This window comes from Columba livia, chromosome 17, assembly GCF_036013475.1.
Source record: "Columba livia isolate bColLiv1 breed racing homer chromosome 17, bColLiv1.pat.W.v2, whole genome shotgun sequence".
NCBI classification, from domain to species: Eukaryota; Metazoa; Chordata; class Aves; order Columbiformes; family Columbidae; genus Columba; species Columba livia.
Window position 1 is genome coordinate 14,331,285 of NC_088618.1, and position 23,494 is coordinate 14,354,778.

At 45.4% G+C, this 23,494-nt stretch overlaps 1 protein-coding gene and 1 long non-coding RNA gene across 7 annotated transcripts in view; one reads left to right on the plus strand and one right to left on the minus strand.

Annotated features, from left to right (window-relative positions):
• The window catches only part of MORC2 (MORC family CW-type zinc finger 2), a 48,953-nt gene extending 31,628 nt beyond the window's left edge, over positions 1 to 17,325 (minus strand). For 3 of the 6 annotated variants that reach the window (XR_010466843.1, XR_010466844.1, XM_065034005.1), the window contains exons 1-5: positions 17,114 to 17,325; positions 12,076 to 12,129; positions 10,561 to 10,595; positions 9,578 to 9,646; positions 1,247 to 1,337 (exon numbers count right to left, since the gene is read on the minus strand). Coding sequence is in view for 2 of the 6 variants with exons in the window: in XM_065034005.1 (XP_064890077.1) it covers positions 1,247 to 1,337; positions 9,578 to 9,646; positions 10,561 to 10,595; positions 12,076 to 12,129; positions 17,114 to 17,181 (317 nt within the window). In the remaining 4 variants the exon portion in view is untranslated. Of the gene's footprint in view, positions 1 to 1,210; positions 1,338 to 9,577; positions 9,648 to 10,560; positions 10,596 to 12,075; positions 12,130 to 17,113 lie in introns of those variants that run through there. The other 3 variants (XM_065034006.1, XM_021283180.2, XM_021283181.2) reach the window with 3 other exon arrangements.
• A 5-nt stretch (positions 17,326 to 17,330) lies between these two features.
• LOC135575658 (uncharacterized) lies at positions 17,331 to 22,295 on the plus strand. The gene is made up of 2 exons (XR_010466846.1): positions 17,331 to 17,489; positions 17,947 to 22,295. It is a non-coding gene; the product is annotated as an uncharacterized LOC135575658 (long non-coding RNA).
• Positions 22,296 to 23,494: the final 1,199 nt, after the last annotated feature.

The following is a 23,494-nucleotide window of genomic DNA, read 5'->3' on the forward strand; positions in this document are numbered from 1 at the left end:
AACGTTTCAAAGCATTTAACACCAGTCACAATTAAAAGGAGCAGAGGTAGAGCACAGCTTTCCAGACTCATGCTATGTAGACTAAGGTGAGATATGACAATAACCTTCAAATTGATGAGCAGAAATGTGAGAAAGCGAATGCACGCTTCATTCCACTGTACACAAAATGAACTGTAGCAGACAAGTTTCTTGGAGACAGACAATTTATTTCCTAATGTCTAACCTTAAGGACTCAGTGACACTTTGGCTAATGCAACTTAGCAGGTAGTTGTCATGAAAAGGGACAGTGCCGTCTTCCTCCCCGCTCTCCTATACCCAACAGTGCCTTCCCCATCTTCTTTTACCCTATTACCAAACTTGTCCAAAAAAAATTAACAAAAAAATTAACATAGTATTAAAACAAGGATTAGTGTTCTGCCAGTTCACTTCTCTTTAGATTGGCTTAATGCAACAACAAGGCTCGCCTTTCGCACGTTTAGGCTTCATTCTGCATTTCTCAGCTGTAATACAGTATGTCTCTTGCTCAAGGTTAAGAACAGGACAGCGATGTGTCCTCTGGGATCTGTCCTGCACTGCAGCTGGATCAATAGTATCTCAAGATCCCCTACATCCTCTTTTTTCCTTTCTCCATAGATATTTACAGAGTCCCACAGATTCCAGCAGCAAGCCACATAAAACAGCATCAAGCAGAAGAGCTGATCTGAGTAAGCCATAAAAGCCCTTTAACTTTCCCAAATAAAGCACTTTGCTACAGCAAACACTTTCTTAGCAAATCTCCTCCAACCAGCAAGATTTCCTTTACACTTAATCCCTCATTCCTTCCATCATTCCCCTTCTTCTCCATGCAGTTGTTTAAGAGAAAAATAAAAGGTATAAGTCCATCTGACTTGCACAAGACAACTTCCCTAATGAGAGCCTGCAGCGCTATTTTGCTCCAGTTTTACCATCTGTCTCTTACAGGCATATTAAGGTTTTGTTTCCTGCTCTAACATTTTTTTCCCCCCAGCTCTGAACTGCATCCTCTGCATCACACAAACATTACGGTAAAACACTGTCATCAGCTTTGGACATGCTGCCACTGAAGAACTACAGCAGATGTTCCAAGAGTTCCTGCCTACCAAACCATGGTATCTTTATTTAGATTTCATCTAAAAGAAGAAAAAGATAAAAACTTTGGAGCAAAAAATACATTCAATATCTCAGCTCTAACCTCCACAGTCTCAGAGGCTGGTTCTGTTATACCTACGATTTCAAGCCGTTCCCATACTGGCCAATTTGAGTTGACTCAGGTGATCGCTTGGCTGATTTACCGAACTGAGTAACACTGGCAGCTTCATCTGGAACAAGAGACGGGGAACAAAAAGAGTGTTTATTGTAATATACAGACACACACATACATCTTTTCGACAAACTTATTCACCACCATAAGCAGCACAGAAGGACTACAACACAGAAGAGGCCAGAAGCCCAAGCCAAAGTCTCGTCCTGAAGCTCTATCACAGAGCTCTCTAAAATATATATTGCCCAATGGCATTTACATTATCAAAAGCTTTGCAGAGATGCTGTTATGCTGACAAGAGTTTGAAGTTTCAGCCTAGCCCAATGCCCCATCCAAACTGCACAAATATGTTTCTCTTTACTAAAAAATGTCCACAGATGATCTGCTGTGTCCACCACAGTTACCAACACGCTCATGGACCAGACGCTGCCCCGGGACACGGCAGTTCTGCTGGACACAGACCAAACCCACACAGCAGCGGGCAAGTCAGTGCTGTAGAAAACGTCTTGAGTTCATGCTAAACATCAGTTTTTCTTCATGGCATTGAACCGAATGCTATGATTAATTAATGCAATAGTAAGACAACAGCTAATTTTCACAGCAGATTCCTGCAGCGCTGGCAGCAGGACAGCTGTGGGTGAAAAGGCAGTACTAGCAAGTACTGCAGCAATTAACAGAGTATCTTACTAGCGCGGGACAAAATGAAAGGATGTCATGGCTTTGCAGTTGACAGGGTCTGTCATTTTTAGTTCAAGGCGTTCTATTGTTCAAAGGATAAAGCCTTTTAACATCATCCATAGGACAGAACAATTCCTCTCCTTCCCCCCAGAGATAACAATCACTTCACCATAGAGTTTACTGGGAGAAATGAAATGCAGTTCCAGAGACAAGGAACACGAAGTGCCTTAACAGGAAGGCTGACAACAATGACAGCCCTCAGATGTGTACACAAGCTGCGGGGGAGCACGGGGGCTGAGCTGCGGACAAGCTGCATTCAAGCTCATAGGAGACTTGCCCAGGTCCACTAGTGCTGACAGCGAGTTTCCACAGTGAGTTTAGTACTAACACTGCTGGTCTAACACAAAACCAACCGAGCTGGGTGTCAGAATGCCAGTTTCCATTGAAACAACATTCAGATTTAAAGCCCCAAATTACAGGGTGAAAATACAGAGGAACAACTGTGCAAGCACCTTGCTGCCTCAATCCAGTATGTTCATAACAGAGGTCCAGTTATTTCAAATCCAGTTTTTGACTGGATGACAGTACCTCTTCCTTTCCTTCAGCCTACTACAGTATTTTCCAGCCAAACAGAGAAAATGTTACATTATCTTGTATTCAGAAAACTGGGTAAGGATACTAATGATGATTATATTATTATTATATTACTGTGGTAGCTTCAAAGCCTGGCCAGGAAACAGGAGAGGGGATGTTCTCAGAAGAGAAGGCTACCAGAACCCTTTTACTACACAGAAAGTTGCATCAACAACTATTTAAAAAAAAATTTGAGAAGCCTAAAAAGGGAAAAGAGCAATTGTCCAAAGCATTTCCTCTCTCAGAAAAGGTGACCATATGGTTTATTACTCAACGCTGGATGTACAAAACCACCCTATAAAGCTCCTTCTTTTTGGGCAGAAGAATGAAGATGATGCTGAGCAGAGGGGACGACTCTGGAGCAAGAGAACATCCCTCTGCTCCAGGCTTGCTATCTCTGCAAGAGATTTAATCTTTACTTCCTCTCAAGAGTTAAGGTACAAATGAATTATTTTCCAGCTTTTTTGAGTTGAGGCTCTGGAGGGAGTTTCACTTAAGGCTATTTTAGTCACACTGTTTCCATTTTGTCGTGTCTCAGAATCACTGGATTCAAAACAAAATCAAACCAAACCAAACCACCTCCCTGGCAACAAGAAGGGGGTGATGTGATCTGTTCCGAAGAGACGAGCGAAAAAACAATCCAAAGAAATTCACTCAGGATGGCAGAGTGATCTTCAGAGCCCAAGAAAAGGAATCAAGGGCACAGATAAAAAGTTTCCAAATAAGAAATATGAGACACCTGGGATGAAGAACCGAGGGACTGAGCTGTTCAGTTCCCGACCGCTGGTCCTCCAGGCCAGCACCAGAGCATCCTCCTGAGGACCAGACGGGAGTCACAGCACAGGCAGCGCCTGTTCCCCGCAGGGGTCACAGGGCAACCACCGAAATCAGACCAGGCTCCGCTGTTTGAGGACAGTCCTCACTTGCTTCCACGCTCTCCTGTTGAGAATATACTAAAGAAGGTCCCAATCTGAGCACAGGAAGTTCTCCTTCTCCATAAATTCATCTGATACATTTGCATCAGGTAGAGTACTTGTAGTTCACTTGGCAGCATCCTCAAAAAACATCCCAGAGCCAAAGTATCTAATTCACTACCTGGGGAAATCAGCCTAAAGCAAGTTTACCTCCAGTCAAGCTTTCCCTGGGACAGGGGAACAGGGGAGACACTCTTAAGTCTTTTATCACCCTAACAAACACAGACACCCAGCCACCTGAGAGAAATGGCTCAACACAGCTAGTGATTAGTGATAATCAGTTTGAGATAAGTTCCTGTGATTTATTTCAAAAACATGTTAACTTGAGAGGAAATGTCAACGTGCTGCAAGGTTAGAGATATTTTCCCTGGAGAAATGCACAGACCAGCTCCCTGAGGGTTGTCCCCTGAGTGTCACTGCCTACACACAAAACCATGTACACACACTTTAAGTGCTAGAATCCCAGTTACATTTAAATTTCATTCCTCATCATTATGAGCTTTGGATGAACAGTATTTTAAAAATACATGATCTAATAAAGCAACCAAGACATTAGCACTTCATTAACTGCATCCAGTAAAACAAAAGCACTTTTGAGCTTCCAAACTTCAAAAATACAGTTTAAGGAGTGTGCTGGTTTAGCTGAACTGAGGTAATTTTCCATAAGGCTAGTTTATTTCTTGTTGATAGTTGGCACGATCCTCTGTTTTGAATGTAGTTTGAGATTAGTAAGATAGCATCCTGGGATACAGTTAATGTCTTCTTCCAGTAACTCTCCGGTGTTTGGTGTTCAGCACTAAGCACGAAAGAACACAAGACCTTACTGATGTTGATGCTTATTGATGGGGAAGCCACAGTCACCCCTCAGTTTCTCATGTTTTGCAAGTAAGCAGAAGTACAACACAGGGAGGAGCAGGTCCAGGACAGCTGACTCAAGCTGACCAACAGAAGTATTCTACACGACGAACATCACATTCCATATTTAAGTGGCAAGTTGCTGGGAACGGCTCTTTCCTCAATGGCCACCACCCCTGGGGTCCCTGCTCCTGCTGCCAGGCGCTGGCTCCATCACCCTCCCTGTGTCCTGCTGTTGCTCTCTGCACCTTTACTGGACTCACTGAGCTCACAGTGTCCACCTTCGAGAGTATATTGCTGGGAGCACACATTCTAGCGGCTACATATTTGTTTTGTATTGTTTCCTATTTAATATTAAATCTGTTTCTATTTCAACCTACAAGTCTTTCATCCTCTTTCCCTTCCCTCCAGAGAAGGAAAGGTGTTTTGCTGTTTAGCTGCTGGCCCAGCACTAAATGGCAACAAGAAGCAAGAACTGATGTATTTACTGCGAAAGGAATGGAACAGATCCCCTTAAAAACTACACCAAGCCAAATGAAACAGGTGATTGGGATAAGCCAGCATGAATTTACCAAAGGTAAGTCATGCCTGACTGACCCGGTCACCTTCTGCATCAAGGCAGCACTTTCTGTCCGCATGTGTAGCAGTGGATGTTGTTCAGCTGGGCTTCAGCAAAGCACTGAACGCTGTTTCCCACAGCCTGCTCCCAGACACACTGGCAAGACACAGACCAGCTGGATCACCTGCAAGATGGGGAGGGAACTGGCTCACAGGTCATGCTCAAAGGGTGATCATCAACGGTTTTCACTCTGGCTGGGAGCCTGTCACAAGCAGGGTCCCTCAGGGATTGATGCTGTGCCCCACACTGTTCAGCATCTTCATAAGGGATCTGGATGACGGCATCAAAAGCACCCTCACCAGGTTTGCTGATGGTTGTGAACTGGACATATCAGAAGGGAGAGACATCTTAGAGGGAGACCTGGATGGGCTGGAAGAGTGGACAAGCAAGAACTGTATGAAGTTGCAGCGAAGGGCAAGGTCCTGCACCTGAGATGAAGCAACCAAAGAGCCCAATACAGGCTGGGATCCGGGGAGCAGTTCTGCTGAAAGGGACCTGGTGGACAGGAAGCGGAACAGTAGTGCACCACTGCAGCAACAAAGTCAAATGGGATCCTGGGCTGTGTCCACAGAGGCAATACTACAGACAATGACATGTGAACATCCCACTCTACTCAGTGTTTGTCAGGCTGCGTGTGGAATACTGTGTCCAGTTCTGGTCTCCTCAATTCAAGGGACACAGACACAGGGTCTTTGCTGGATAAAAACTGGCTAGAGGGCCAGGCCCAAAGAATCATGGTGAATGGAGCTAAATCCAGTTGGTGGCTGGTCATGAGTGGTGTTCCCAAGGCTCAGTATTGGGGCCAGTTCTGTTTAGTCTCTTTATCAATGATCTGGATGAGGGGATCAAGAGCACCCTTAGTAAGTTTGCAAATGACATCAAATTGGGTGGGAGTGTTGATCTGCTGGGGGGTGGGAAGGCCATACAGAGGGATCTGGACTGACTGGATCAATGGGCTGAGGCCAATTGTCTGAGGTTCAACAAGGCCAAGTGCCGGGTCCTGCACTTGGGTCACAACAACCCCATGAACGCTGCAGGCTGGGGAAGAGTGGCTGGAAAAGGCCCTGGGGGTGTTGGTGACAGCGGCTGAACATGAACCAGTGTGTGCCTAGGTGGCCAAGAGGCCACAGGATCCTGGCTGGTACCAGCACTGGTGTGTCCAGCAGGCCCAGGGCAGTGACCGTCCCTGTGCTGGGCACTGGGGAGGCCAAACCTCGAATCCTGGGGGCAGTTCTGGTCCCCTCAGGTCAAGAAAGGCCTTGAGGTGTTGGAGTGAGTTGAGAGAAGGGAATGGAGCTGGTGAGGGGCTGGAGCACAAGTGTGATGGGAGCATCTGAGCGACCTGGGCGTTCAGCTCGAGAACAGGAGCTGAGGGGAGACCTTCTGATCTCTGAACTGCCTGAAAGGAGGTTGAGCAGCTTGAGTACAAACATATTTGATCTTCACACCACACAATTCAGTGTGATCATTAACAGAGCCAATGCAGCAAGTTCATAATGCAATTGCAGTAGGAGTGTGTCCTGGTTTCAGCTGGGATGGAGTTAATTTTCTTCCCAATAGCTGGTATAGTGCTGTGTTTTGCATTTGGTACCAGAAGAATGTTGATCATGCACTGATGTTTTTTGGTTGTAGCTGAGCAATGTTTACACCAAGTCAAAGACTTTTCATCCAGGAGGCTGGAGATGCACGAGACACTCCAAGGAGACACCCAGGACAGCTGGTCACACCGGCCCAAGGAATGTTCCACATCATGTGATGTCATGCTCAGTATGTATTTTGGGGGTAGAAGAATGAAGGGCGGGACATTCGGAGTTACGGTGTTTGTCTTCGCAAGTAACCGTTAGACATGATGGAGCCCAGTTTTCCTGGAGCTGGTTGAACACCTGCCTGCAGACGGCAATTTGTGAATTAATCCCTTGTTTTGCTTTCCATGTGTGCATGGCTTTTGCTTTACTTATTAAACCGCCTCTATCTCAACTCATGGGTGTTCTCACTTCTACTCTTCTGATTCTCTCCCTCAGCCCACTGGGGGAGAGCAAACAATTGGCTGCATGGTGCTTAGTTGCTGGCTGGGGTTAGACCACCACAGCATCACTTGAGAAACATACCTAGTTTGTAGAAATGCTAATCGCTTGCACCTTCCACTAATTTCAGTTGAGGAGCTGCCATTTTGCTTGACAATCAGGATCTATCAGACAGAGCACTCAAATTTGGTTTATTGCCTCGTTATACCCTTCTCTGTTTTCAGATCTTGCCAGGCAAATCTAGAAGTGTCCAACACAGAACAAGACCAATGAGGCTGAACAACAACAGGACAGAGTAACACAGAGAATGTGTCCATGGAACAGTTCACTTGAGCAGTTCAGCTCTTGCCTCTGTCGAATGCCCCCAGATATACCTGGGTTTATTTTACTCATCCTTCCAGACAATGGTTCATCCAGCCTTCTAAGCTCCTTTCAATGTACTCAAGAAGCCCACATGCTAATGTGGCAAGTCACGTAGCTATTCTTTTTAACTATTATTCTTAACAAACCTTAATTAAAATTATAATGCAGAAAAAAACCCACTCCCAAACCCTATGATTCCTGTTGAAGGAAGCTCTGTGTAGATGTGGATGCTACTTTCAAAACAAAAAGGGAGAAAAGTCCAGTAAAAGGTCTTCTGCTGACATCTCCTAAAATCAGCTTTCAGAGGTCTTCAAGATGTCAAAACTGCTAGATCCTGCATTATGAGAAATTAAAACTCTGAGCCCTATACCCAGGGACAGAAACAGAGAGAGGCCCACACAGGGAGTTAGAATAACAGACTCTCCCCAGACACTTTTGTCCATGTTGACAGGCACGCAGAGCAGCAAATTGAATTTCTACCTGGCTGCCCTCGGTCAAGTGACTTTCAAATGCATATCAAGTTTACCATGACCATCCAGCATTGAAGCCATGAAGATGTCATCACTAGAGCTAGACTCTGCATCAAAACAATACATCTCAGTTCACTGAAAATTAAGAAGGGCTTTTTTGAAAACACTAAACAAAGTTACATATCAATTTTACATTCTGAAATGCAATGCCCTGGAAAGAGGCAAAGATATCTTCACAGCCTATTTACAATCAAATAAAAGCTTTTTTTTCAGACACAAAAGGAACCACACTTGGATGCAAGCATGAAAACAGTCAAAGGACATCAATGATATGGTATTTGCTGCATATGATGTATGAGAAATACCACTACAATTCCCAGTATCTGCCAAACTCCTCTACAGAGTATCTCACATTACCAAGGTCAAGATTAAATCCTTTAAGATTTAGCAAAATGATCGGTCAAAAAAAAACAACTTAATACTTAGCTAATACTTAAATCCCACTTTGTCACAAAATCAGAAATACGGGAGCAGCAACAGTGCAAAAGCTGCTATTAGACTCTGCAGACATTCCTCACCTTCTACTCTCTACGTAGAGACAAACATGTCGTTTTCAAGAAAAGCAGAAAAGGTCCAAAAGCTTGTGAGAAGGCTATAGTTAAAGCCTCTGAACTTGTTTTATGGATGGGGCTTAATTGCTTCCTTCAATTCCATTTGCAAGAGAAAAGTACTCTCAGAAGACCTTTTTAGCATCCTTAGCTGTATTACACACAATACACAGAAGGTACCTAGAGTTCAAACTAATTTCTTCATGCAGGTCACAAATCTGAGTATCAAAGACATCAATGTATTTTATAAGCATTCATAAACAAAACTAAATGCTACATATCACAAGAGGATTTTAAAGTACTGAGGGATCAGAGCAAAAATGTTTGTCAATGCTCATTTACCAAATTCCTCCACCTTCTCCAAAACCTTCCAATTTAGCCCAACCTTCTGCTCAGTGCAAAGCTCCTCACAGGAGGATTTCACCATCTTCAAGACACAAAGAAGGTGGTGTGGGTTGACAGTGGTGTTCTCTGATGTTAAAGCAAAGCAAGAAGGCTTTTCTCCTGCTAGACTCAACACAGATTTACATCAACTCGTATGACAAGGCAGAAGGGCCTTTGTTACATTCTTCTCATACTCGTAAGATTTCCTATTGCCTTTCCTAATCTCAGTCACAATGCCAATGATGAAACAAAGGCAAAATACTTTCAAACCTAAGCTTTCCATTTCTGCCATGGCATGCTTTCTTGTTAGAGCTGAGATACACCAACAGTTTGGCAGCCTCTACCGAGAAGAAGAGTTATGCCCATCAAAGTTTGTGCTCATAACCCTTCCGGCTACGCTGTTCTCCCTCCAGCCCCAAGGCCAGCTTTGATGTGCTGGAAAAACACAGGCCACACTGACTCAACTCTGTAATGCAGCAGACCAATTCTCTTTTGGTCAGATTAGTTTTCTGCAACTGAAAAGGTGAACGGTTTGATATATGACACAATGCAAAAGAGCCCGTGCAGAGGCGGGAACACATATCCAGGCAGGGAACATGCCCTTTTCAACAGAACCAAACTGTTCATTCAGCTTAAGCCATAACACGAAACTTCAGCTTGAAAATGCAAGTGTAACTTCCTGTCACTTACTTGAATCCATTCCTGTTCCGTCATCCAAAAAACACAGCATGAATCCACCTCGTAGGTCTTTTCGTGGCTCTACAAGAGAAGAGTTATTCAGTACTCCCACAAGCAAAAGTTAAAAGTTCCATAAAATGGAAGGAGTGTTCACAACAGAAATACCCCAATAAACAGGACTTTCACAACCCCAATATGGCAAAGCTGTAAGAAAGAACACCAAATTTTTGTTACAGGATTACTAAGAACTTCTCCTGCACTTTAAACTCTATTTAAATATATGCTACAAGAGTATATTGTAAAAACAGGTTTCTTAAGCATCCAGTATAAACAGCTACTCACTATACCCGACCTCAGCTGAAGGCTGATCTAAGAGCTTGCCTGAGATTTTTGTAAAGGTACTACTTTTAGAAATATAACAGACACTGAGGTATAGGACGAAGAGTAGAATCGTAGAATTATTTAAGTTGGAAAAGATCCTGAAGATCACCGAGTCCAACCGTTAACCTAACACTGCCGAGTCCACCACTCAACCATGTCCCAAAGCATCACATCTACGTGTCTTCTTAAACACCTCCGGGACGGCTACTCAACCACTTCCCTGGGCAGCCTGTTCCAACACTTGACAGCCCTTTTGGTGAAGAAACTTTTCCTAATATACAATTTAAACCTCCCCTGGCACCACCTGGGGCCATTTCTTCTCATCCTATCACTTGTTACTTGGGAGAAGAGACTGACACCCATCTCACTACAACCTCAGCTGCTCTCATAAGACTTGCTCTCTAAACCCTCCACCAGTTTTGTTCTTCTTCTTTGGACACGCTCCAGCACCTCCCCGGCTTTTTCTTGTGGTGAGGGGCCCAAAACTGAACACAGTAATGGGCATAAACACCCTCACTCTTATTCTACCAGGCACAACACACATTTGCAGCCTAAATCCAAGTTAACTACTGACTTAACTGCTGACATGCAAGGAAGCAACAGGAGTGACTTACCAGTATAAATGTCTATTCTTGTGGCATCTGCATCTCTACAAAGCAATAAAAACACAATCAGTATTCAAATGTCAAATAGAAATTAAGCTAAAAATCCAGGCACATGTAATAAGTTCCAAAATGAACCGGCTGCTCGGATCGAAGTCCACAAAGGCCCCACAGTCAGCACTAAAAAGTTAAAAGACACATTGTCCTATTACACTTTTTGCCTACTTGAACCCAAACTCCAGCACAAGACACTGCTGCCACACAACTAAAACTAGTTACAGTGAACACCACTGGATGGCTAACAAAAGTCACATTAAGGAGAGGAGCGGGAATCAAATAAGCACGCACTTCCGAGCACCCTCCTATATGAAACAAACAACAGCTACGTTTTTTTCTGTCAAGCTACCTATGAAAAGTTTATTAACTCCATATAAAACTCCATCCAAAAACATTCATGGTTGTCATAGGAAACTGTGTCATTAAAAGATCATTTAAGTAAGGCCTTTCATCTACTGTGCATCCTCCTCTGTATTTGGAAAAGCAGCACAATCAGGACTACCGCCCCCTTCTTAAAACCATTTTTTTTCATGTAGACTCATCACATACCCTTGATTGGCTGATCAGAAGAATGCAGTTGTAATGCTGTAATAAAATTCCACTTCCTAAACACTGAAGTCACTTTGTCTTGTCTTTGCAACTCCAGCCAGGTACAGCTGCCTCCTGCCCAGGCAGCCAACCTCTCTTTTTGCCAGAAGAGGAACCAAGAGATTATCTCAAAGATGCTACATTGAACTATGTTGTAGCAAAAGTGAAAAGGGGGACAGTGTGCACACACACAGCTGATTCCCTACAGAGAATTTCTCCTACACAGAAATCTACCCGTTTCAGCTCCTTAAATTACAACCTGCATACTGTGATAATTCACGCTTGATAGAAAACTATCTCAAAATATTTCCACATCAGAATAGTTTGTGAAGCTCAAGAGGTATGAATGCAAGGCTTGAGATGCAGCTATAGCCCAGATTCCCAAATGCAAACATGAGGAACGTGGCCTAAAACCTGCAATTTCCAAATACTAAGTCTCAAGTGTCACAATTCCTCTAACTGTTCTTGCTCTATTTTTCAACATCCAGCTTCTATTTTCATCCTATCACCACGCTTGATACTAAGAGTCAAGGATTATCTAAGTATCTTAAGAGTTCCAGCTGCAATAATTATTATTTTACCAGTTTCTCTCAACCTTAAATCTACCTTGTGTGTTCTAACTATTTCCTCTCCAATCTGAATTGTTCTATGATTCATTCAAACTTACCTTTTCAGAAATAACTTTTTTTTCTTTTTTTTAAGAAGTTAGATGTGTTGGTATAAGAGGAGCAAGGGAAATACTAATACTAAACTACAGTGAAGGCTTCTATTTTGTATTTTTTGGAAAGTCTAGTAGAAGTGAAAATTGCTCAAGATGAATATACAGGCTAAGTAAATCTTAACTGAATTTACCTTGGAAATTCAGCAGTCTCAGGTACATACCTGGCATTATCTACAAGTTCAGCAAGGGCACCAAACAAGAACTCATGGGTAGTTCTGCAACAAAACAGAACCAACAGGGTTACACTGACACTTAAAAAGATAGATCTTTAAATAAACGAGAATCTCAACCACATTTCAAACAAATCCAGTTGTATATCTACAATACCATCATCTGCCGCTGGCAGCAGATTAGAAATGTGCATTTTCCTGTTTTACAGAGGCAGACAGCCAGGCTGCCGCAGGGAGAGGCTGATCCAACAGACAGCTGGTCACTATGGTCTAAAATACATTGCATGGACACAACAGAGAAAACTATCGACCTAATGAACCAGGCTATAAATGAGTCAACAATTAATAGGAATCCTTATTTTTTCACCACAATGCCAGGTCTTTTCATGGCAGCTAAACACTGCCTGTATGTAAACCATGGGCAGATGAGGATTATGCATTAAGGTCCATCTCCTCCATGCACATATTCACTTTGTTATGTCTGACAGGAAGAAGCTTCCAGATTCTGGGGCAACAGCTGCAACTCTTCCTAATGCAGAGAAAGATGGTCTTCTGCCAGCCCTGTACCACACCAACAGGTAAGCAAACAGAAGGTGATACTAATTAATCTTTTCTGCTTTTGAAGAACAGATACACTGGTATTTCCCACGCATGAAATACATAGCTGTCCATGACACTAATATTCACAAAATGAACTTTCATATCCATCTTCAATGTCATGACATCTAACCCTCCAAAGCAGCTCAAATCAGAGGAAAAACACATCAGCCTTCAGAGTTACCACTAGAACCACAAGAATGGAGATTCCCATCTCTGCAAGCTCCCACTTGCCAATGCAGAGGCAAGAGACAGAAGGGAATGGTCTTTTGAAGTCAATCTTCCCAATCAGAAAGTGTCCACAGAAGCTCAAACTCAGTATTCTTCCCTTTGAGCAGGATTTCCTGTGCACAGATCTCAATTCAGCTCCACAAATCAACATCCCAGAAGTTTATTTAGGAAATAACCCATATCAGGAAAAACCCATAAGCAAAGAAATGCTTTAGCACTAGCAGCTATGCTTCGTTAGCAGATTTTATTCTACAATTTAAAGAATGCTTCAAACTAAGGAAAAGGTGGAAATAAAATATATACAGGGACTTCCAAAGAATGAAGTTGGCACAAAACAGCTGAAAATGTAGCTGTAGATGATAGGAGAGACAAGAGAAAATGCAATTTCCACACAGCCTGACACCGTACTCAACTTGAACCTCTATCAGAACTGGAATCTCTTGTGCTGACACAACCAAAGTGAAACCTTGCTACAAGAAAGTGAAATCCACTCCAGCTATTTATCACTAACAAAAATTCATATACACTATAAATATCTCACATGCAGCATATTAAGCTCAACACTTAGAATCATCTTGTCATTATGTCATTAAAGTCACATGAAGTGCTTTGGCCTGATTGAATCGACTCAGCACTAACAAACACCATGGTCTTGCCTTACAGTCAAAAGTGCCTGAAATACTTAATAGCCACCATTATCAACCGGTGACAATTTCCCACCACGTCCCAGAAAAATCTTGGTATTGTTTTATGTGCAACACCCATTTAAAAAACATGCAGCAAGCTGTTGGTGAAATGGAGTGAGAGCTTGCACATAACGGGCATTGTCAGAGGTCCAGTAACCTACATCAGTCAGAGCACCTGAAGCACAACTATTACTGGAAGTGTTACCAGAACCTGAAGGCTCAGTGACAATCATACTGGAAGAAACAAGCTGGCTTGGACCTCCCCACAACCTCCAATGCTCATCCAAGAGAGCTCCATGCAGGAGTGCAGGCTTGATGAGGAACGGAACACAAAAGGCCATTACTGCCAATTTACCAGAATGTGGGTTACAAAAGGTCAAGTCAGATGACTCCGTAGAACATGACTGATTTCAAACACCTCTACAAAGAACCATTTGGAGTAACATCTCAAGGGAAGAAAAGCTTATTTTGTGAGCAGTTCTTAGAGATCACCCCTGTCTGAACCCAGCTGGACTCCTGATCCTGCATAGTCAGACAAGTACATAATTGCTAACGAAAGACATAAGACTTTATTTTTGTTCTGAAGGAGGCCACATCTGGGAAAGTGTTTAAGTTTGGCATCTGTGTCAGGAATAAGAGCTATCCGCTCAGTACTGAAAGTACTGAGAGTACTCAGTACTCCATTTCATGCCAGAACAGAAAACATGCACAAGAAGAAAAGGGAGCTTGGGGAGTGAAGAGATGGCGTTGGTCTGTTATTACCAGTATTCTTCAAGTCATTTTGAAGTCTTTCTACTTGAGTGAACTTCTTCCACTCCAGTTGTTTTCAACAAGACAATTCTAGTTACAGAAAAAGCTCAAGTTCAATCACAAGCTAAATCCTTCCATTAGAAGACAATTTTAGCTGTTCACGTTCTAACAAACTCCTTCGATTTTGCTCAAAATATGCAAAAACAAGTTGTGTGGGCTCAGGAGTGGTTTTGTGATCACCTCAATGAACAGCTTTGGAAGTATCCTAAAGTAGCAGAATTTAATTTTGAAAGAAAGCCAATGCGAAGGGGCAGGTAGCTCTGGGAAGTAACAAAAACAATACGCAGGTAATTTTCACAAGTTTATGCGCAGTGATTTTCATTCTAGGATCTAAAAGAACTTTCACATAGAATCAGAGAATAGTTTGTGTTGAAGGGACCTTCCTGGCTCCCCAGTGCCCCCCCTGCCATGAGCAGGGACATCTTCACCAGCTCAGGTTGCTCAGAGCCCCGTCCAGCCTGGCCTGGGATGTCTCCAGGGATGGTTCATCCACCACCTCTCTGGCCAACCTGGGCCTGAATCTCCGCTCTTTTAGTTTAAAACCCTTACCCCTTGTCCTATTGCTACAGGCCCTACTAAAATGTCTGTCCCCAGTCAACTACTCATCAGGAAAAGCACTTTGAAAGCTTGTAAAAGCACAGTGGTATTTTTATTTTAAAAAGTATGGCAACTGAAGTGATTCAGGTACATGCTGTGAAACTTGCCCTCAGACATGGAAGCATTAAGAAGCTACTGAAAAGATCTGCTGCAAGTCCTTGAGTTCAGGGACCAGAAAATCTGGCTTCTGTAAAGCACTTCAGACTGAATACTCTGCATTAGACATACTAAAACTTTTCCTAGAAAACATCTTAGAGAAAAAAAAGAAAAAGTAATGGTTTCCTTCTGTGCCTCAACAGTTAGATGGCTGATTGTTAACTGCAGTTTAAAGAACTTCTACCGCCATGAGAACATCTTTTAGCAATGAAATTAAATTTATCTGAGATGGTGTGGTCTTCCTCAGCAAGAGAGGACAGTCCAAAAGACAAGAGTCTCCATTATCAAAAGCCCTGTGCTGGTCTTGCTTTGGTTTTGGGTTTTTTTCCTCAATTTTTTCCTTGGGGAGCAGGAGGGTTTTTTATTTGTCATGGGTTTTGTTTGGTTTTGTTGTGTTTTGTTTTTTCCTTTAAAAAATGACTTCCACTGTTTCCATTCCCATTCTTAGGAAAGCATTTGGCTTATGCACTGATCCCCATAATCTCAAAAGGCTCTTCACTCATGATGGATTAAGAGCTTGGGCTTATCCATACGCATTAGCTTCCATCTCCTCCTAACAAATTTGTAATGCAGTTACGCATTGCAGACGCATAGCACACCAAAGTGAACCAGCAGCATAAGCAGAACAGAAAGTACAGTGGCAAAGGGAAGCAGCTTTGATACATCAGGGCAGTAACAACACATCAGCCTTTTCTGCAGCACAGACATTATCTTCTTATGAAGACTGTTGGAGTTCTGGTGTTGTGCAGGCAAACACAAGCTGCTGACAGAGCTCTGCCGTGGGGTCTTCTACTCCATAATGTTTGTTTTCTGCAGCTGGATATGAGAATTTCACAAAACAGTGACAGCACCAGGAAGATGGCTCAGTATTTGCCCATGGTCTTCAGCTGCCAGACTCTTCACTCCACATGCAACTGCTTCCAGCCAATCCCCAGCGCGAAGCCACAGGACACGGACCCAAAGGTGACACCACGTTGTTTCTTCTCCTGTGCAAAACCCATTACTTTCCTGATCCTGAAAAGAAATGGATCATAATGCTCTTGGCATATGCCAGTGAGATTCTTCCTAGTTGTTCTTGCAGATGTATCTTGTATTACCAACAAAAGCAGTTGGATTGGATCTACTTTGAAATTAAGTTGCCCATATTTCTATGCCTCAGAAGTCTTTGCCGCAGACCACTCCGGTCCTTTGCTCTAAGCTCAGCTTCGGACAGCGCAAACAGAAAGTGAAAAGGTAAGTCTGCACTTTATTTCTTCTTCTATTGATGGTAACGGTGAGAGTGAACTCTTCCCCAAAATGTCAGCAGACAATCGAACACCAGTGACCAGCTGATCAACACGATGAAATGCCAAGTGTGGTTCACATTGTTCGTCCAGGGCAGCTCAGCAAGAACAAGTTTTTCTTTGCACTCTTCTGAACTGGCGCTCCAAGGCCCACACGCAGCAGGCAGGTCTCCGATGCTGAGCACCATTTCCTGGTGGCGCTTCCCTTTTTCTAGACACGCACTCAGAAGTCAGCCATTTTGAAGAAGAACTTCGTCTCTTCTCAGGGTGTTTTATTTTGGGGGATTCACCGTTAACAGGCAAAAGCCACAGCAGCCTCGAAAAGCTGATCAGAAGAATGCCATATTCCTGCCTGGAATATTCCTGCATAAAACATTCAGGCACAGATGAAACTAGATGCCACGGCCGGATGACAACGGGCACACGCGCTTCTCCAGAGCGACGCGGCCGGAAGGCCGGGCTGCCCGCTCCCGGGACCGCCGGCCGCTCCTCCGCACGCACCGTTATCCTGCGACCGCGGCGCCGCCCGGGCGGGTCCGGCCGCCGGGAGCGGCGCACGAGGCGCCCGGGACTCGCCGGCTGTGGCCGCCGGGGGCAGCTCTGCCCGCCGCGCCGGCGTGGCCGCGGGCACAAGGAGGCCGCCCCGCCGCAGCCCCGCCCGGTACTCACGAGTTGGTGTGCAGGTACTCGAAGGTGAGCTGGGCCCGGTTCAGGCTGCTGTAATTGGCCAAGGCCATGGCGGCGGCGACCGGGCCCGAGCCGCGCTCCGCGTCCGCCGGTGGGCCCGCGCGCCTCGAAGCCTCCCCGCCCAGCGGCCGAGGCCGCGCACGGCGCCCCCGCCGCTCCCGCCGCCGGGCGCCCCCCCCGCCCCGCTTTGTCTGCCCGCGATCGCCGTTGCGCTCGGTCGCCGCCGTCGCCCCCGCCCGGCCGGGCGGGGCCAAACCGCCCACCGCCCATTGGGCGGGCTGCGGCACGTGACGGGGCAGCCATGGCGCGCGCCGCTGCGGGCTCTGCGGCGCGTGACGGGCGCGCTCGGCGGCAGCGGGTGAGTGCGGCGCGCGCGGGCCCCGCGTCAGCGCCACCGCGAGACCCCCGACCCCCCCGCCGGGAGCCGCACGCGCCAGCGCCACGGGAGCCGCCGCGGGGGCGCGAGCAGCGTGCGGGGAAGCGGGGGGGGGGCGGGGGCACGGGCACCGGGCCTGGCGGGCGGGGCTGCGGCTGCGGCTGCGGCGGGCGCGGCGGGAGCGCCCGCGGTTCATCTCGGGCGTCAGGGCGGAGCGGGAGGAGCCGCGGGGCCGCCGCGCCGGCGGAGGACGCGGGTGGATGCGGAGGCCCCGCGCTGACAGCCGGCCTGCGGGCACACGGCCGCTGGTGTCCGCAGCACCGGTGAGGTCACTAAGGACACGGGGTTGAACGTGCCCGTACTTATTAAAACATATAGCATAACCATTCATAAATATTCTTGCTGCAATCCCGTGGCTCCGATTCGCCTTGAAACCCAGAGGGACTGAGCAAAGCCGGGCTGTCCTTGTGCTCTGCGCACACCCTGTCCCCCTCCGAACAACAGCCTGAGCCCAGGAGTCCTGAAGACCAGAGATACTTTGCTGAACACTTAAGCTGCCCAGTGGAAAAACAATGAATTATCCTTCTGAAGTGGACTCTAAAACTTTAAAACTGTGTCTCTTGTGTCTTGGATTATAGGAATCTGAATTAAAGATGCAAAATCTGAACGAATTCAGCCTGTGCACAAGTGATGTGTATCCGAGCTATGCAGCGAAACGTCTGTTAGTCACAACTGGAGAACGGCTAAAATCCAAGCTTCACATTTGAGTTGCTCGCCTCCCGTTTTGTTTGCAATACCCCCTGGTCCGTGTGTTTGTGTTAAATGGGTCCCTGGTGCTTTACAAGCCAGAGCTGACCAGCCTGCAGCTTTGACCGGAGCACTTCCCAGCACAGCACTTAGTTCTGCCCGTCCTCCGTTCAACCTGCTCAGGTCTAAAGATTCCGTCCAGCCAGCAAGTCACGTCGTTCCAGCTGATGGGGATTGCTCTGTGTGCGCCTGTGCTTACCAAAGCGTCACTGCGTGTGCGTGTGCAGTGGTTCTTTTAGGCCTTGTCTCTGGAAAGCTGTGCACAGCAGAACGTCAAAGCTGCATGATGGAATTAGGACAACGACTGTGTTTAGGTGTCATTAAGTTTGTGACATAAGATAATGTATCCGCTGAGTCTTTTAAAGATTGTAGCGTCATCTATTGTGCTCAGCTTTTATTTCATCATATTGCAGTCGATATCAGAAGCAGATGTTCAAAAGCAATGTAAGTCCCATCAGTGTAAAGGCAAAGTAACTACACTTATACATGTCCCTAAGGAACGTGAGCTTGTGTGTCTCATCAGCCTTGCCCTCTTTGGTACTCTGGGTATCCCCTCTTTTCCTGACAGGAACTTTGTCTCATCGTCTTACGTCCAGTGTTCCTTTCCTGACGCTGGAGAGGTTGACAGCATCAACAGAGTCCTACAGTGCTCCGGAGCAGAGCAGCTGGACGCCTTCCTGTTGCTCCTGTGAGACCTGATCTGCCCCTGGGGCTGGGACTGACTGGATGGACGCCAGTCCTTTCCATCTGGCCCTTGGGAGAAGACATTGCAGTTCTATTTTATTTGGCTGGTCACAGGCCAGAAGTTACTCTTTGCCATTCCACCATTTGGTGGTGTTGAATTCCACATCGTTTTCATTTTCTTTGACAAAAGTGAAATGAAAATTTAATTCTTACACTTTCTGTGGCCATTCTGAAGTAGGTTTCAGCCATGTTTCTGACTCTTGCTCTTTGATGTCCCTTGGCCAAGTCTTGAAAGGATTATGTCATTGTTCACTGGCCCTCTGAGCTGCCTGATCTTACTCCAAGGAGTAATGAAATTAATTGACCTTTTGCAAAACAGCGTCTGGATCACACCACAGCTCTACCTCGGCCACAGCAGAGCGTTTCTTCGGTGGGAAGCTGCCGGTGGATGGAGGGATTGTATGCTCTGTTTCCTTGTACACTGCTGCTGCAAACTGCCGAGTTCCTCGGTGCTTTTGGGATGGAAGTCTTGCACATTCACATTTATGCTCTTTTGGGCAAGTGTTTTGTCTTGAAAACTCTCTCTCCAAACTTTGTTTAAACAGCTCTAGATCTCACTGATCATGACAGGCAACTCCCCCTTTTTTCCCATCTGCTACCAGCACCATTTCCTGAGGTGCTGTTCAGCACCGGGGGCTCTGCAGCCCTCTTATGTGAACAGGCAGAACATGTCTGGCTTCTGAAGTGTCGTAGGCACCACCCGCTCACCCTTGAGGGGCTGTTGTTGCAGCAGAAAGCGGCAGTTTGTCCTGGTGCATGTAACTTTCCCGATTAATTGTGTATTGCTGGTTTATCCAGCATGTCCGTGTGGAGCTTGAGGCAAACTGTACTGCTCTTCTTTAGCCTGTGGCTGAGTTTCTTATTCTGAAATGATCCCCAAATCCCCTTGTGAAACTAGTCATTTGATTCCACACTGGTCAAATTTTGTGTTTCTAGGTTGTGGAGTGAGAGTTCCCATGCACTCCTGTATGGCATTTGCTGCCTCCTTATTCTGGCATCACATTTGACTAAGCCTCTTTCCACTGGCCGTAGCCTGAGGTGGTTGAACAGCGTATACGTGTCTTCTGTTCTGAAAATCAGAGATAACTGCTCCTAACACCTGTGTGGGCCTTGAATCAACAGTTATTCTTTGTTTCCCTTAATTTTTAAGAAACTAGATTTCAAAGCCAATACTTAATGGGTGAGTCACCATGGTGGTAAGTACTATATTCTGCACTAGAGCAAGTGCCACGAGTGTAGGAAGTGTCTTTTCCACACTCCTGTGATGTTTCCTGAGTTAACTGCTAGTGCTTTTATTCTGTGTTTATGCACATGAAGAAATGTAAACCTTTGCATTGTATAAAATGTTTTTACTGTCAGGGCGAAATAGTCACGATGGGCGGTGGAAAATAAATCTGCAAATGTCACCAGTGATCCTTGGGGACTTAGCAGTCCTTCCTTTATCCTTCCTTATTCTGGAGAAGAAGACGTAACATCCAACACTGCCTCTGGGTACGAGGTCCTCTGTGTATGTTGTGACAGAAGTTGCTGAAGTTCTAGGTCTGTGCTCTTTTTCTAATGAGCATTCAGTTTTGAGATACTTCTTTAAGAAGTTTGGGTGCAGTTACAGGTCCCAGTAACCTAAGTAGGATCTCTCTCAAAACAGTGTTTTTCTTTGAATGGAGCGTGCCTTTCTAACGCACAGAAGAGCTGCATTATTCATCAGAATATTACGCCTTTTCTTGGGCATGAGTTGAATCTCAGGGTTGACTCAATACAGTACAAGAATACAAGCCATCAAGTCAAGAATTTAGAAGAATGAAGTGTTTTCCGCTTAGTTTTTCCTAGTAAGGAGTTCTGTCTTGTGTGACCTGAGCTAAGACCTGTTTCTTGTGTTCATAGTCACGTCTGTCCAGTGTCTCCATCATTCATGTCAAGTAGCAGAGCAATTTGCTGACTAAACTCGAAGAAGTCATGAAGTGGGATCTCTCTTCATGAAAGTATTTTTTTCTCCTCTGTTGGGAGACCTAAATCCTGCCTTTCTCTGGAACAGTCGTTTATTGAGCAGTCAGTGAGGCAATCCTAAAAAGACATTCAGACCAAGATGTTCAAATGCAAGTACCTAAATGTGTGTGGCAGGCACTGGCATGAAGGTTCAGAGACCTTTTCTGTAGTGCCAAGTGTCAGCCTCTTGCTTCTTTGTCTGCAGGGAATGTCACACCATGGATTTAAATTCATTATTTTGGCTAGTACCATTCACAATGAGACACTGGCTGTCAGAAATTACTTAGTAAATGAGTTTGCAGGAGAGTGGAAAGGGTAAGAAGAGATGAGAGCAGGGAGACATCTTGACGTGAGAATCAGGAACTTGTCAGCAGAGTGGTGGATGGTTTGGATCCTCCACTACCAGTCAGGCTCCCCCTGTCCTGAGTCCAGCTTTGGCTCGTGACTTAAGCAAAGCATGGAATTCACAGGCATGAAAAAAATGTAAAATGTCAGTGTGGCATTACTTCACCACCTTGTGCCTAAGACAGAAAATACGCTGTGTCGTTATGAGAATGACGTGCAGAAGAGCCCACAAGAAGCCAGTAGAAGAGGAGCAATGGTGTCATCTTAAAAGAATTTAGCTGACACACTTGGAAAAGTTACAAATGGCATGAAATGGCATTTATCAGGTATTTACAGTTTGGTCTAGGTTGGATGGTTTTCCACAGGGATGCTGAAAAGGACCCAAGCCTCAAGGCTTCCTTCTTTTAAAGCTGTGATTGCATGACGGTTTTGGTCACCTCTGCCAACACGAGAAGGTGTGCAGACTTCTTAACAAGGTGACTAACTAGCAGATCTTTTTTTTTTTTTTTTCTGTGAGCAAATAATTTTCTGTGTCTTATTGTTTTAAATGTGTGAACTATGTTACCTGTGGGGTCTTGTTCAGTTCAGAGGGTCTTTTTAAGCGAGCCTGGTGAATGTGCCTAGCATGGGCAGCTCAAGTAATTTCAGTTGGCAAATTTGCAAGCAAAGAAAAACATGATCTTCTAGTGAAAAGCTTAGGGAGATGTCATGTGTGGGTGCCTCTTAGAAGCAGCAACCGAGTAGTTTGAGCTATGGTATGAATGAAGAGATGAACAGCCGTGTGACCACATCTGGTACAGAACACACTTGAAGAGTGCTAGAGAGGGAGCAAGGCTCTACAGGTTCTTCCCATCAAAACATCTCTCAGTGATGACCAATAATAAATAACTGTTCTTTGTGTGCTGTGAATGCTGCCATGTGTTAAGCATCTTCTCCAAAGGCATTCATCTCCCCTAAGTTTAGATGTAGACAGGCACAAGGTACATCAGAACCCCGGACTGCCCTTCTGCTTGTGTGAAGTTGACATCAAAGACAGGCTTCGCTGCCTTGGTGGGAGAGAATGAGGGGAGCCTTACAGACATGGAGCATCTTTTCTGGCATGTGACAGTTTGCCGGAAGTTGGTTAGTCTGAGAATTGCAAACATGAAGTCAAGAGGTGGTGTGAGAAACAAATGTACTGTGGCAGCAGACCACAGTGAAAAGCTGTCGGTCAGCTCTGTGTCAGTACACAGCTCCAGAGACTGTCCTGAGCCTGTGCAGGGACTGTCAGGAAGCCTGGAGGCTTCAGGAGGCAAACAAAAAAATTAAACTGTGGGACGGTGACATTTTTTTCAGAAACTTCACTGTGAACTTATCCGTTGTTGCTCTGTTCTTTCATCCAAACATGGTTATTTCCATTAAGAGAAAGCAACTCGGGAAGGGTTTTATCAGCACAGTTGGATCATCTCATGTGATGGTTTGACCAGTCCTCAGCAATTCTGAAATCCCATCAGTGTCTAGTTTGGAGGATGTGTGGAGTTGTCACCACGCTTGTTCAATACATCCTGAGCTCCCCTTCTTTATGGGGTCAGGCTTTAACCTGTGTTAATGATCCGGATAGTACATGTTCTTCTCTCACATAAGCCGAAATATTTTAAAAAGACGAAGACCTTTGCTCTGTAAAGGTGGCTTGGCCTGTGTGCCTCCCCTAAACTGTTTCTCTCTCCCCTCCGCACCTAACCTGATGTGATAAGGAAGAGCAATGTATCTGTAAGCTCCCAAGGAGTGTGGTAGTGGCATGTTTCCTACAGGCATGTGGGACAGTGGGTGTGTGAAAGCCCGTGAAAAGACACTCTCTCCAGACTGCCCTGGAAGTCAGCTTGGATGCTGCAGCAGCTGTGGTGGCAGTTGAAACATAGGAAAACTGCAGCATTAATGACAGTAGTGCGAAGTTGGAGTCAGGTGGCCGGCCCTGGCCTGAAGTTAAATGAAGGGGTGACTGCCAGGCGCTGCAGAGAGTGGAGAGGCTAAAGGAGAACCAGCCCTCATCCAGGGCTAAGGAAACAGCAAGAAGCATCCAAAGGGCTGATAAGTAGCGTCACACCTGCCCTGGATGGTGGGTGCCTAAG